A 13,219-nucleotide genomic window follows, 5' to 3' on the forward strand; every position below is an offset into this window, starting at 1 on the left:
GATATATTAAGAATGTTATAAACAGATACCATCCATAATGCAAAAACATTTGAAAATCTACCATTAACGAAATTATTGTATGTCCTATGCAAGCAAATTCTGCAATAGAAAAACACAGTTAATTAAAAACTCGTATCAAAAAGAGGGAAATAGAAAGAAGGATAATAAGGCCTAATTGTATTAACTATAAAAATGACATTTCTAGGACACTTAGTTTTTAACTTACTAATGAACATATTTTAAATCATTTGAACATTTTTTTCTTATAAAGTGCAAGAACTAAATCTCCTTTCCCAAAAAAGCCTCAAGACAGAATGTACTGTTTTTCCCACTCTTAAAACTAAAAGGCTAAGATTAAAACATTGTGAGAAAAATTTAATTTTGAATAAACCTATGAGTTTGAGTGGGAAAAAAATATTAAACCAGGTGTCTGTTAAACGAAAGTAGGAATTTTTAATGGAAATAACATTGAAATGTTCTCTGTTAATTAGCCTGGTTAACACAATCTCCCCTACTGCAATAAATAATGCTGTGTTCTCTTTGTTAGTCTTTCTTGATGTCTGTTATTTGACTACCTGTAATTCTTTTCTCTAGACAATATTTAAGCTAACAAAAACCCATCTCCGGACCTTAAAAAAGGAAATTGTGCCAATGAAAAATGCAAAGGCAGCACCCAACATAGAGAATAATTGTCTAAGACATGAAATAAAACAGCTTACACGCCAGTCTTCCAGCAATAATTCCACAGATTCTTTGCTCCCATATTTGATGTTCCAAACATCCAATTTTGACTTCACTTCATCTAGCAAACGAAGGACTGGGCACTTATAGTACTGAAATTCCAGAAGTGGAATGAATTTTTTCCCCGAAATGTTGCTGAATCTGGAAAATAGTGCAGGTTTTAGAATTTAACTTAATATTATGGGCCAAATGTGAGATACCTGTTTGGCACTTTAAAAAATATTGGGGCTCTAACTTTTTCTTTTAAACACATGGTACTCAGATGTATCCTGAAATCTTTTTTAAAGTAAAACAAACATTGTGGCTAGATATACAACTATTTCCAAGGTAAAAACATGTAACAGAAAACATTTTCTGAAGAAACTATTTCCCAATTGAGAAATCCTATAATGAAATGTTAATCTCCAAAATATTTTTGAAACTTCTGTATAATTTGACGTAACTGTAATTTCAACATTACAGATTAAAAACAGCTATCATTAAAAAGGATAATACCCTCTTATTGTCATTCTAATAAGCTGCTTGTGAATAATGAGAAAAGACGATATGGACAACCATCAAATAATCTCTATATTTGTACTATTTTAGTTTATAAAGTGCTTTCATGTACCTCCTCCCATTTCACCCAGTATCCTTGTGAGACGTGATTATCATTATCCTATATTTACAAATGAGAAAACATACTCAGAAAGAGAGTAACTCAGCCAAAATCAAGATACAGAACTCAGTTTCTTACTCTAAGTCCAGAACTTTATCTACCACCACATCCTACCATCCAATAAAAAGAGGAAGTATGCTAGCATATAATGTTACTACTACATAATACGATTTTCAAGATTTAAAGAATACATGTCAAAAATTGCCAAAAATTCTATATTTTTCTGATCCCTATAGCCCCGTGTTAGTGCTCAAACACAAATGGTATCAGCAGTTGTGAAATGGTAATATTACAAACCGTCTTCTCATTTCCTCCAATTTGTAAGGTGGTACCAAAGGCAAATGTTTTTCATCTCTATTTTCAAATGCCAGGAGAGTATTCAAATGACAGTCAAATTTATCCATCAGACTCTGAAAAGAAATTTAGCATAACATGAACGAGATTTATTGCCAAACATTGTTAATTGAGGGTTTGCTAATCTCATTTGCTGTGTATGTATTGCATCTTCTTTCAGAAAAAATCAAAACCCTTTCTATTTTTAATTTTTTATGAATATTTTCATCATAAATGTTTTAAACTGGAACATATTTACAGAGAGGCAGACTGCAGTTTCTTTGGCAAAAGCATTATTAATGAGTTTTGTTTTCGGATGTATTTTCCATTCCTTCATGGGCTCAAATGCTATAAATCTCACATAGCAAATTCTTTCATGCCGTTTTACTGAGAAATTTTTAAAGCAGTCTCCCTCCCTCTTTGTCAGACTTTACGGTTGCTTTAGAACTTACTAGACTCTATTCTGTTATTTCCACCTTAAACTAGGGTACTACTCATGAAGAACGTTGGGGTATCTCCCGGGGTCCTATACATCCCCAGGGAATCATTCTAAACCATTTTCAAATACCCACTATATTCCCTTCCCATCTTGCTAGGACAAAGTCGTTTTCAAGCACAGTCCCTGACAAAGTATAGATTTTTCAATGCTTCATTTTTCTTTTCTGACCTTGAATAAAGTCATGTTCTCCTGCAGTAGAACCATGGTTTCAGAGTAATCCTGGGAGGCGGGCAAATCTTCATCTATAAGCTTCTCTATCTCCTGAAGCCAAGCTTCAATTTGATGGAGGGGCGAGGGTAAGTCATGATTCAGCTTTGTTTTCCACACATTCATCTGAAAAAAAGGGAAGATGTGCTTCAGTAGACATTCTTCTAGTGCACTTCTTCACATATAGTATGTTAAATTATTTAAAGTGTCTCTGATTCATTAGTCAAGGAAACCTTTATCAATGGGTAAACTTCTTAGTTCTAAATATCATTTGGTTACCTGCTGATCGAGAAGGTAATCTGGTTAAAAGCTGTAGAAGAGGGCACAAGGATAAAAACAAATGTTTTGATAGATCCATAATCAGTTATGTGAGGGAAATTAGAAATATTTAAAAGCAGGGGTAGACGACTATACCTAATGACCATAGTTTGAAATGTTGTATGCCTTGTCTTCTCCTACATTACAACTGCACCCTGCACACAGATGTAAAGATTATTTTCCTCACTAGCCCTAATCGTATATTCGCATTACCTATCTCCACCATATCACCTGAATATCTGCCCTTCACCAAAGCCCCCCACAATGCAGGCAACCTTCTTCTTCCACAGCCTTCCCACCACTCTCTACATGCACACAAGTCACACAAATGCCAACTACTAATTCCCCAAACACTGACTGTACCCCCAGGTCTCACTCTTGCTGACCTTTCTACCTGGATTTTCCCCTTGCTAAGCACTGTTAAACTCATTCATTTATTAATTCATTCATTCAGCAAACATTTACCTACTGTGCTAATAGTTGGGGATACAGATATCTAAAAGGCTCTGGAGTGGAGACGTGGTAGTCACACACTACAGAATACTGTGCAACAGCTAGATGCAAATCAGATACACACACATGGCAACATGAAAGCACCTTAAATACACGTGCTCAAAAAATCAAAGTAAGATACAGAATAACAGACAACATCAATTTACACAACTTAAAAATATATGGACACATAAATATATAGTTTGCAAAAACATACAAAAAGATATACATTAAGCACATCACAATGGTGGCCTAAGAAAGGGGAAGGGAAGGAAGGTATGGGTATAAAAGGAAATAAACAAAATTAAACAAGTGAATAAAAATAAGAGTAGGGCCTTGCCCAGACCCACATGCCATAAAGGAAAGAGTAAGTTTAACACAATCCTCTACATCTGAGCGTCAACCAAATAAATAAAAGTTACAGCTTTCGCCTGAACCACCCAGACAGAGAAGCAGACAAGTACACTCTTATAGTTAAGTTTGGTCAGTGATATAACAGAACCAGGCAGAGGGGCCAGGAAAAAACTTCAGAAGAACACAAACTCCACAGTGATTATCAGAATTCTTAAGCACAATCAAAATCCAGCTCCAAGGCCACTTCCTTTCCTGATGACCCCATTAAAAATGTGGCTTTTTATCTGAACTCACATGGCTCTTTTATGGTGAGCTACTTTTTTTTGCTACTCTCATTTCAAAGACACCCCTATGAAGATCAAGCACAAATCAAAATGTGTTTCACACAAATGACTTCCTCTAATGACAGTATGAGTATTAAGTCTGTATTTTCTCTTTCCATTTTACCTTGTTTCCCCGAAAATAAGACCTAATCAGACAATCAGCTCTAATGCGTCTTTTGGAGCAAAAATTAATGTAAGACCCAGTCTTATTTTACTATAAGACTGGATATAATATATAGTATAATGTTTATCTTTTTTTTTTCTTTTTGGTGAAACCACATAAGTTCTGCTCTCTTAGCAAAGTTCAATGATATAATACAGTATTATCAACTATAGTCACCATGTTGTGTATTAGATCCTCAGCTCTTATTCATCTTACAGCTAAAAGTTTGTACCTTTTTACTAACCTCTCCCTATTTCCCATAGCCCCCAGCCTCTGACAACCACTTTTCTCCTGTTTCTGAGTTTGACTTTTTTTTTAAGGTACGTATAAGTGGTACCATGCAGTATTTTGTTTTGCTTTAATTGCCTTGCAAGTTTATTTTCTCAAAAGGCAAAAGACAACCCTACAATCTTAAATCATTAACTATATACCATTAAACCTCCATTTAGAAAAATGAAAAAAAGTTTTCATTATTACAAGTTTTGAATATAAACAACAAGTGTGTGCTTTTATTATATCTGAACTATTTGTGCATCTGCCCAAAAATAAAAATAAACTAGAAAATTGATAAATGATTGAGTTAAAGAGAGGCTAAGAATAATATCTCTAATTCAACTGTTATTCTTTTCACAACTAAAATAAAGCTGTGTATACTTGGAATGAAACCACATGTGTGCTTTCTGACTCAAGGCTGTCCTCTATGTAGCAGTCAGAAGAGGAAAGAAAGGTAGAAGGTAGTGATTACCTTTCATTCCTCTCCTCACTTAAATGGATAACTGGTTCCACACTTCCTTTCTCACTATTGGAAATTACTTTTGAATTTGGCTGAAAATTTATATAAGATCTTGTCAGGTCAAAATAACATAATGTTGCTATTTTCTATAGCAGGCTTAGAATGAAACCATCTACTACGGTGCTTTGAGATACCTGTGTTCTCAAACAATTGAACCAGAAACTGTCTAGATGGTGTTGACTTTTTGTACACCTGATGACTTTGAAATGAATATGTCTCATTTTGCCACACCAAGAAAATGAACTGCATTCTATCTAACTAAGGAATGGATTTTCAAGTTACTATCAATTTGCAGCACTTAATCTTGCAAAGTAGTTCTTTTTACGGTTTTTATCATTAGTTTGGGTGATTTTTCCAAATCATATTCAGAAAAGTAGGCTATGTTTCTGTGGCCTAGAACAGCCTGAACTATATGAACAATATGTCTTCCCCTCCTTTCATTTTGTCCAGGATTGGTAACAGAGATCCCCTGACGTTCACTGGGGGCTTTGTCAAAACTGTGATCAGAACACAAGCTGAGGATGCAATAAGCCAACTGACGGGAAGATTTCTAGAGCTGCAATAGTTCTCCAAAATCAGGTAACCTAAAAGGATGGCTCTTTTGAGCCACTAGATTACTATTTAACACACTTCATAAATGGTATAAAAAAATGTATTCTAAAACAGGCTGTGGCTACTGATGGCCAAAAGACAAGCAGGGATTGGCAAACTTTCCTAGGACCAAAAAGTATTTTTGACTTGCAGATGATACAATCTCTGTTGCAACTCTGTAAATTCACTAAAAATCATTTAATTATCCACATTTAAAATGAGTGAATTCTACAGTATGTAAACTGTACAGCATAAAGATGTTAAAAAAAAAAAAAAGAAAAAGAATGAAAACAAAATAAAGACTTTAAGACATCAAAGAAAACCAAGAATTTGTCACCCATAGATCTGCATTATAAGTTAAAGGAAGTTTCTCAGGCTGAAGGGAAATAAGTTCAGATGGAAACTCAAATCTCTAGGAAGAAATGAAGAACATTGGAAATGGTAAATATCTAGATAAATATAAAAGGCTAAGTTTTCCATTTAATTTCTTTAAAATATGACTGTTTTGATCAAAAATATATAACATGGTCTTGGGAATTTATTTATATATTTGGTCTTGGGTACTTAATTTTTTTCTAATACATTTTTTTACACTTTATTTCAACATATTTATTTTGACATTCAATATTATTTTATATTAATTTCAGGTATGTTGCATAGTGGTTAGACATTTATATAATTTATGAAGTGATCCTCCTGACTAGTCTAGTACTGTACTTAATCCTTTCACCTTTTTCACTCTACCCGCAAACCCCCTCCCACCTATCACCCCAATAAATCTAGTACCCATCCAATACCATACACCATTATTATAATATTGACTATATTCCTTATTACTATACCCTACATCCCCATGACTACTGTGTAACAACAAATTTGTACTTCTTAATCCCTTCCCCTTTCTTTCTCACCCCCAACCCCGTCTCATCTGGCAACCATCAAAATGTGCTCTGTATCTATGAGTTTGTTTTTGTTTTGTTTGTTTATTTTGTTCTTTAGATTCCACATATAAGTGAAATAACATTATATCTGTCTCTCCTTGATATACTCCACTCAACACGATATCCTCCAGGTCCATCCATGGTGCCACAGATGGCATGGACCCATTCCCATCCATGGCCAAGAGGCCTTGGGGACTTTAAAACATTTTTGTATCATATATATTTATATATAAAGCAACTATAGCATAAAGGGTGAGAAAAAAATGAATCAATTTGATTGCAAATTTCTACACGTTACAGGAAGTTATAGAATAACTTAGAAAATGTATAACTCTAAGTAGACTGAAAATTTTAGAATGAATGTTGAAATCCCACGAAAAATATGATAGAAAGAGACAGACCCAAAAGCCCATAGATAGATAAATTACAATGGACCTCTAAAAATATTAACATCATTGAAAACTAGGCAGGAAGAATAGATACAAAAAACAGAGGAAATAAACCAAAAAAAGAGTAAAATGGTAACCTAAATTGAACCCTAACAATAATTACATTAACTACTAACTGACTAAACACTCCAGTTAAAAGACAGAGATTGTCAGAGTGATAAAGAAAGCAAAATCCAACTATATGCTGCCTATAGGAATGCACTTTAAATATAGACTCCAACAGGTTGAAAGTAAATGAAGGAAATGATGTGTCATACAAACAGTTAGCATAAGAAAATTGGAAAGATATCATATCATTTCAATATGATATCATATTGATATATTAGAAATAAAAAAAAATATTGCCAGAGACAGGAATATTTCATAATGGTAAAAGTGTCAATTCATCAGGAAAACATAACAATCATCAATGTACATACCTAATAACAAAGTTTTAAACTAGATGAAGCAAAATTTGACAGACTTAAAGGAAGGATTCTACAGATTTTAATAGCCCTCTCTCAGCAATTGATAGAACAACTGGACAAAATGTCAATCAAGACATCGGTAATCTGCCCACTATCAACCACCTTGTTTTAACTGATATTTATAGAATACTATATCCAAAAACTACAGAATACTTGTTCTTTTTCAAGTACAAATAATATGTACACCAATATACCCCATATCCTGGACCATAACATAAGCCTCAATAAATTTTAGATGACTGAAATCATACAGATATATTCAGACATACATCCATCCTTACACATTCTCTCTGGGTTTGTCCCTACCCGCTTCGAGCATCTACTGATAATCTACTGATAATAACATATGACAATGGTCCATGGTAGAGAGGAGGCTGCAGATCAATCAGAATATGGATAATGTACTGAGGCAAAGCAAAAAATTGATGGCAAATATAAAAACTTGGGATAAGCATACATTTTCTCTAAGAAGAATGTTATAAATTCCTATTTAAATATCAACCACTACCCAAATGAGACCGTGGAGAAAATGGAAGAACACTCTCCCAACTTCTGTTGAAGCAGCTATTCTGTCTTTTACAGAATTCTTCATGGAAAACTATAAAGTTATCTTCCAAGAAACAAAGCAGCCCTGTGAAAATGTTCTAATCAATATAACGCAGTAACCTGGTAGTTGAGGCCATCCCAGGCTTTTCGCAACTGTAACTGATCTTCATTCAGCTCATCCAGATTCCCTTTTACCAACGGGATGTCCAAAAACGATTCTTTTTCTTCATTGAATGACTCCAAAAAGGATAGCAGGCTCTACAATTAGAAGAATATTTTAAAGACTGAAATGTTTTAGTCAGTTTACAAATGTAGTCTGTAATTTTAAGTCTATAGCTATAGGCTATATTTAAATTTTTACTTAAAGGTAAAATTCCCTAAATTTAGGATCCTCTCACTGATCCAGTTTCTTTCTTCAGTGCACCCTGATAACCTGGGTGCTGTCATAGTGACGTAGATCGCAGGCTGTGTCTCGTGTCTGTACTGGTTAGATTTCTATTGGAATGCAGTGGCAAGGTCACTCAGGTCAGAGGACAAGTCATGATGTCATATGGAAAAATGTGAGTTTTTCCTCCCCAAATACATGTTCAAAACAAAATAAAAATAGGTGGAAGTGAGAATTATATGACAGCAGTCACCATGTGTAAACGGTTTTTGAAATATCTATGATTCACTGAGCTTGATCCAATTCTTCTCAAGTCACTTTATACAGACTTTAGAAAACACCTGGTTGGTCAACACCTGGTTGGTTAACAACTGGTTGGCTAAGTTGGTTAGAGCACAAGCTCTGAGCAACAAGGTTGCGGGTTCAGTTCCCACATGGGCCAGTGAGCTGTGCCCTCTGCAACTAGATTGAAGACAACAACTTGAGCTGAGCTGCCACTGAGCTCCTGGTGGTTGGCCCTATGGCTCAGTTGGTTAGGGCACGAGCTCAAAACAACAAGGTTGCCGGTTCAACTCCCGCATGGGGTCTGCAACTAGATTGCAAACGGCAACTGGACTTGAAGCTGAGCTGCACCCTCCACAACTAAGATTGAAGGACAACTTGACTTGGAGCTGATGGGTCCAGGAAAAAACACACTATTCCCCAATAAAGTCCTGGAAATACACAATGTTCCCCTTCCCCAATAAAGAAAAAATAAATAATTTTTTATCGGCTCATATCTGTGTGAAATACTGGTGTATACATAAGCATCATCAGTTCCATAAAATTATTGAAAATATTATTCATAATCATTGGTAGCATTTTAATTAAAATTTTTGAGCAAATTGAAGGATAATTATTTTAATTCTTTCTGATAATTATTAACTTCATAAAGCCTTTTAATTAAGAAACCGGAGTCTGTGGTACATTACTAAATGGAAGACATCTGTGAGAGCAAGGCACTTCCAGTGGACAGAGCATCTTGTCAATGAAAACCTCATCAGGCCAGAGAGAAGAGGGAAGAAACACAAGCAGCCTATGCAGTTCAGATGGAAGGAAGATGAGAATGTCTGATCCCTTCCTTCCCCAATGGCTCTAAACCAAAAAGGATGGTGTGGTGGGCAAGTCACACAATCCGCTGAATGTTAGTGTTGGAAAGGCTGGATTCATCCAACTCCCTCACTCAACAGACAGGGAAATGGAGGCTAAGTGCTATGTAGGGACAAGAGAGTATCTCCACGTAATTCAGGGTGGAGATGATGGGGAGCACAGAGTTACACAGACAGGGTGTTCTAAGACACAGGACTACAGAATCTTCACTTTGGCTCCTGTTAGTCTCTTTCAAGATGGTACAGGGAATAACTGCTTACCCCGGAGAAGCATCGGGATATAAAGAGAGCTAGGGCTTTGAAGTTAGACTTCTATTCAAATCCCACCCTCTATCTTTCAAGAGCTATATAACTTTAGATAAATTACTGAGTCCTTCTAACTCACATTGACTTCATCTGTAAAACTGGAATAACAATACCATACTCAGCAAGATGTAAAATGCTTGTCAGCAAAATGCCTGGTGCACAGCAAATGTTCAAATGTGGTGACAATAACAACTGTCATTATTCCCCAAAGGACTCCTTGAGGCCTTTCCTGTGATCCTGGAAGGGCCCCATTCCTCATTTCCTGATTGTTTAAAATTCAATATTCATTCTGAAAAGCATGTTCTGCTCTTCACTAGGGAGGAGAAAACTTTTACTGTAGAGGCGAGATCGTAAATATCTCAGGTTTTGTGGGCCATATCGTCTTGGTTGCAACTGTTCATCTCCGGCACTGTAGTGTAAAAGCAGCCAGACAATGGGCACAGCTCTATTCCCGTAAAACTGTAATTACAGAAACAGGTGGTAGGGTCCACCGACCAGTTTGTCAATCCTCACTCTCAAACCTTGCAAACTTAAAGTACTCTTAGAACCAGCAGCATCTGCACCACCTGGGAGCTTGTTGGAAATACAGAATCTCAGCACCCCACCCCCCAGACCTGTTGAATTGGAATCTGCATTTTAACAAGATCACCCAGGTGATTCATGTGCACATTAAAATCTGGAAGTCCTAGAATTCAGCCTTAAAACTTGTTCATTTCGTGTTTAAATAATTGACTCTGAAATATTTTTGCTAAAAACATTCTACTCTTCCCTAAGAGTAAGCTACAAATAAATTGCTGTTTAAAGTCATACATGGGGTTAATAATAGTCCTACATCCTAGGGAGAATTAAACGAGTTAATATATTTTTTTAAAAGTCATACTTACTTCAAACTTTTTACAGTAGGTCTCATTTTCTGAATCCTTTAACATCTTCTGTAGCTTTTTCTCTTGTAGAGTTAACCAGACCATAGCATCTTTCATCTTGCCCTGTAATTCACACACACATACATACACGCATTGAAAACTCTATCATAAACAGACTTAGCGATTTTTTTAAACAATAAAATTAACTGCAAATATCAGTGAAATAATGCAATCATTACACACCAATGACTAACTGCCAAAGAGGAATTTTGGGATTGAAACTAGCATCTGAAGTCAATGTGCTAAAGAAAGAGGGCAAACAAGCGCCCATTTTTTTTGGCTTATCCATTTCTGTTATTCTTCAACTTTAGAGAATATTATTCTAAATTATTTATTGATAGTAGGCATTTCAAAAAACTGCTTTCCAATAAATCTAAATATTGGTTAATTTAAGAGACGTTCACATCCACCAAATACACTGGCATCAAAAATGTCTTGAATATTTTAGAGATCCGAAAAATGATACTACTGACGGTTTTGCTCATGCTATCATATAGAAGTGAGCAACAATTTTTTTTCTTTAGAATCTGGCTTAGGTGGTAAACTTGTCTATATTTGGAAGCAAATTTTACTGCAGCAGGATAAAGCAAAAGAAGTTACATCTGATTTCCACTCTCCTTTAATCTTCATTTGCTTTTATTTTCCATTAAGCAAGAGTGTTTTCTATATATTTTTGCATCTGATTTCATGGATGATTGAATTTTTTATTTTAATTTATAACGTGAAAATTAATTAGAAAAGAATAGCTCCTCAGCAGGTCAGAAATAAGTGAACTGAATCTCAGCCTGAGTCTCAGCTTGAGTCTCTCTTCCAGAGTCAGCAACAAGCTGGCTTGGTGCCTCAAACAGTTGGAAAACACAGGCCTAAATTTGTCAAATAAAATGTTATAATATGACTACTTATACACATATCTGAGAAAGTAGTTTAAATTATAAAATAGTATTCAAAAACACTTTACAAATTCATAGCACTCATCTATCTTCATAGAAGCAGAAGGGTTTATTTTCAGCTCAGTGATTTTTATGAAATTTCCACCCACAATATTTTATGTAATTGACTAAAAGTCAAAGGAAAATTTGAATAATCAAATAGCAATCAAATGGTAACTCAAGAGTATTTCAACAAACAAGGGTTAAGAGTAGAAAACAATGCTTCCGTTTATATAAATTATATGGTTCCATTTGCATGAGGATAATAGGTAAAATGGAAATATGATAAAATTAGATTATTGTGATGGTTGTATAACTATGCAAACATATTAAAAATCATTGAACTGTACATTTTACATGGTTTAATTTTATGGTATGTAAATTGCATCTCAATAAAGCTGTTAAAAATTATAATAGACAAAAATGTGATAGCCCTATAATTTTTTTAGAAGCCTAACTTAATTTGTCCTATGTAATGCCTATCTAAAAGTTGTTTTAGATAATTCAGAAAAGTTTAATAAATTACCACTTTTAGCTTAAAAAAAGAACAGGCAAAACTAATCTACAGTGAAAGAAATTGGAATACTGATTGCCTAAGGTGGGGAGTCCAGACAGGAAAGAGGCACAACAGAACATTCTAGGTAATAGAAATGTGTTACGTGGTGATTAGACTATGGTTTACGTGGGTGTATGCAGTTTTCAAAACTCATAGCACTGCACATTTAAGTTCTGCATGCAAATTATAACTCAATTTTAAAAATTAAACCATTAATAGAGTACGACAAAAATGAGCTTAAGAAAGACATACCTGAGCTTTCTCTCTAGTCCCAGGTACATCCTTTGAATACTGTAGAAATTGTGCCACGTAGGTCATGATTGACTTTTCATCAGGATCAACAACATCCACATCTGTAAGACATGCCACACTATCACTTAGCTACAGAAGTGATTTACTGTAATTAATACTCAAGAACAGGCTGAGCCATAAGACAGCCTTGAAAAGAATCAAAGAAGTCAACAAGCCATACAATCTCTGGTTACTTGTCCTGGCTCCCAAGACTGTGCAGTGGCTACGAGCTTAGATCTAGAGTCAGACAGAGCTAGGATGAATCCTGGCAGAAGGACATGCAAAGCCTCAGTTCCACTATGCATGTTGTATGTATGAGGGCATAAGCAGTAAGGGAGGGTGATAAGGAGAACATAAGCCTTCTTCCTTCTAGAGACATGGTACAGAAACTCCTCCAGGAGTGCAGGAACATACAGCAACTGGCATCCTTTCCTGGCACACTGGTCTCAGCATGTGTGCAGTAAAGCACTTCAAAAAATACACATTGTATGAAAGATTTGACTAAGACATCCACAAGATTTTATTCATTCATTCATGGAACAAATATAAGCACTGAGAGCCTTCTTTTGGCCAAGTTTTATGCTGCATTAACAGAGTCCATGGTGAAATACATTTGGAAAATTCCGAATTAAACAAAGTTTACAAAAATACTATAAATTCCTTACGCCCAGAACTTTCCCAGACATATAATAAATTAGGTAGATCACAAATCACAAAAAAAGGGATTGCAATATGCCACAGACAAAATGAACACATCATTTTGGGATGTCTCTTGGTATGTTCCCAAAACAACCAAAGAAGATTAT

The 13,219-nt window shown here is 35.2% G+C and overlaps 1 protein-coding gene across 1 annotated transcript in view; it reads right to left on the minus strand.

Annotated features, from left to right (window-relative positions):
- Positions 1-13,219, minus strand: part of SYNE2 (spectrin repeat containing nuclear envelope protein 2) — a 287,952-nt gene that overhangs the window by 191,148 nt on the left and 83,585 nt on the right. The window contains exons 9-14 of the mRNA XM_033106953.1: positions 12,375-12,475; positions 10,599-10,700; positions 7,996-8,133; positions 2,400-2,564; positions 1,697-1,809; positions 720-882 (exon numbers count right to left, since the gene is read on the minus strand). Coding sequence (XP_032962844.1) covers positions 720-882; positions 1,697-1,809; positions 2,400-2,564; positions 7,996-8,133; positions 10,599-10,700; positions 12,375-12,475 — 782 coding nt within the window. The remainder of the gene's footprint in view (positions 1-719; positions 883-1,696; positions 1,810-2,399; positions 2,565-7,995; positions 8,134-10,598; positions 10,701-12,374; positions 12,476-13,219) is intronic.

The sequence above is a fragment of the Rhinolophus ferrumequinum genome, chromosome 6, assembly GCF_004115265.2.
Source record: "Rhinolophus ferrumequinum isolate MPI-CBG mRhiFer1 chromosome 6, mRhiFer1_v1.p, whole genome shotgun sequence".
NCBI classification, from domain to species: domain Eukaryota; kingdom Metazoa; phylum Chordata; class Mammalia; order Chiroptera; family Rhinolophidae; genus Rhinolophus; species Rhinolophus ferrumequinum.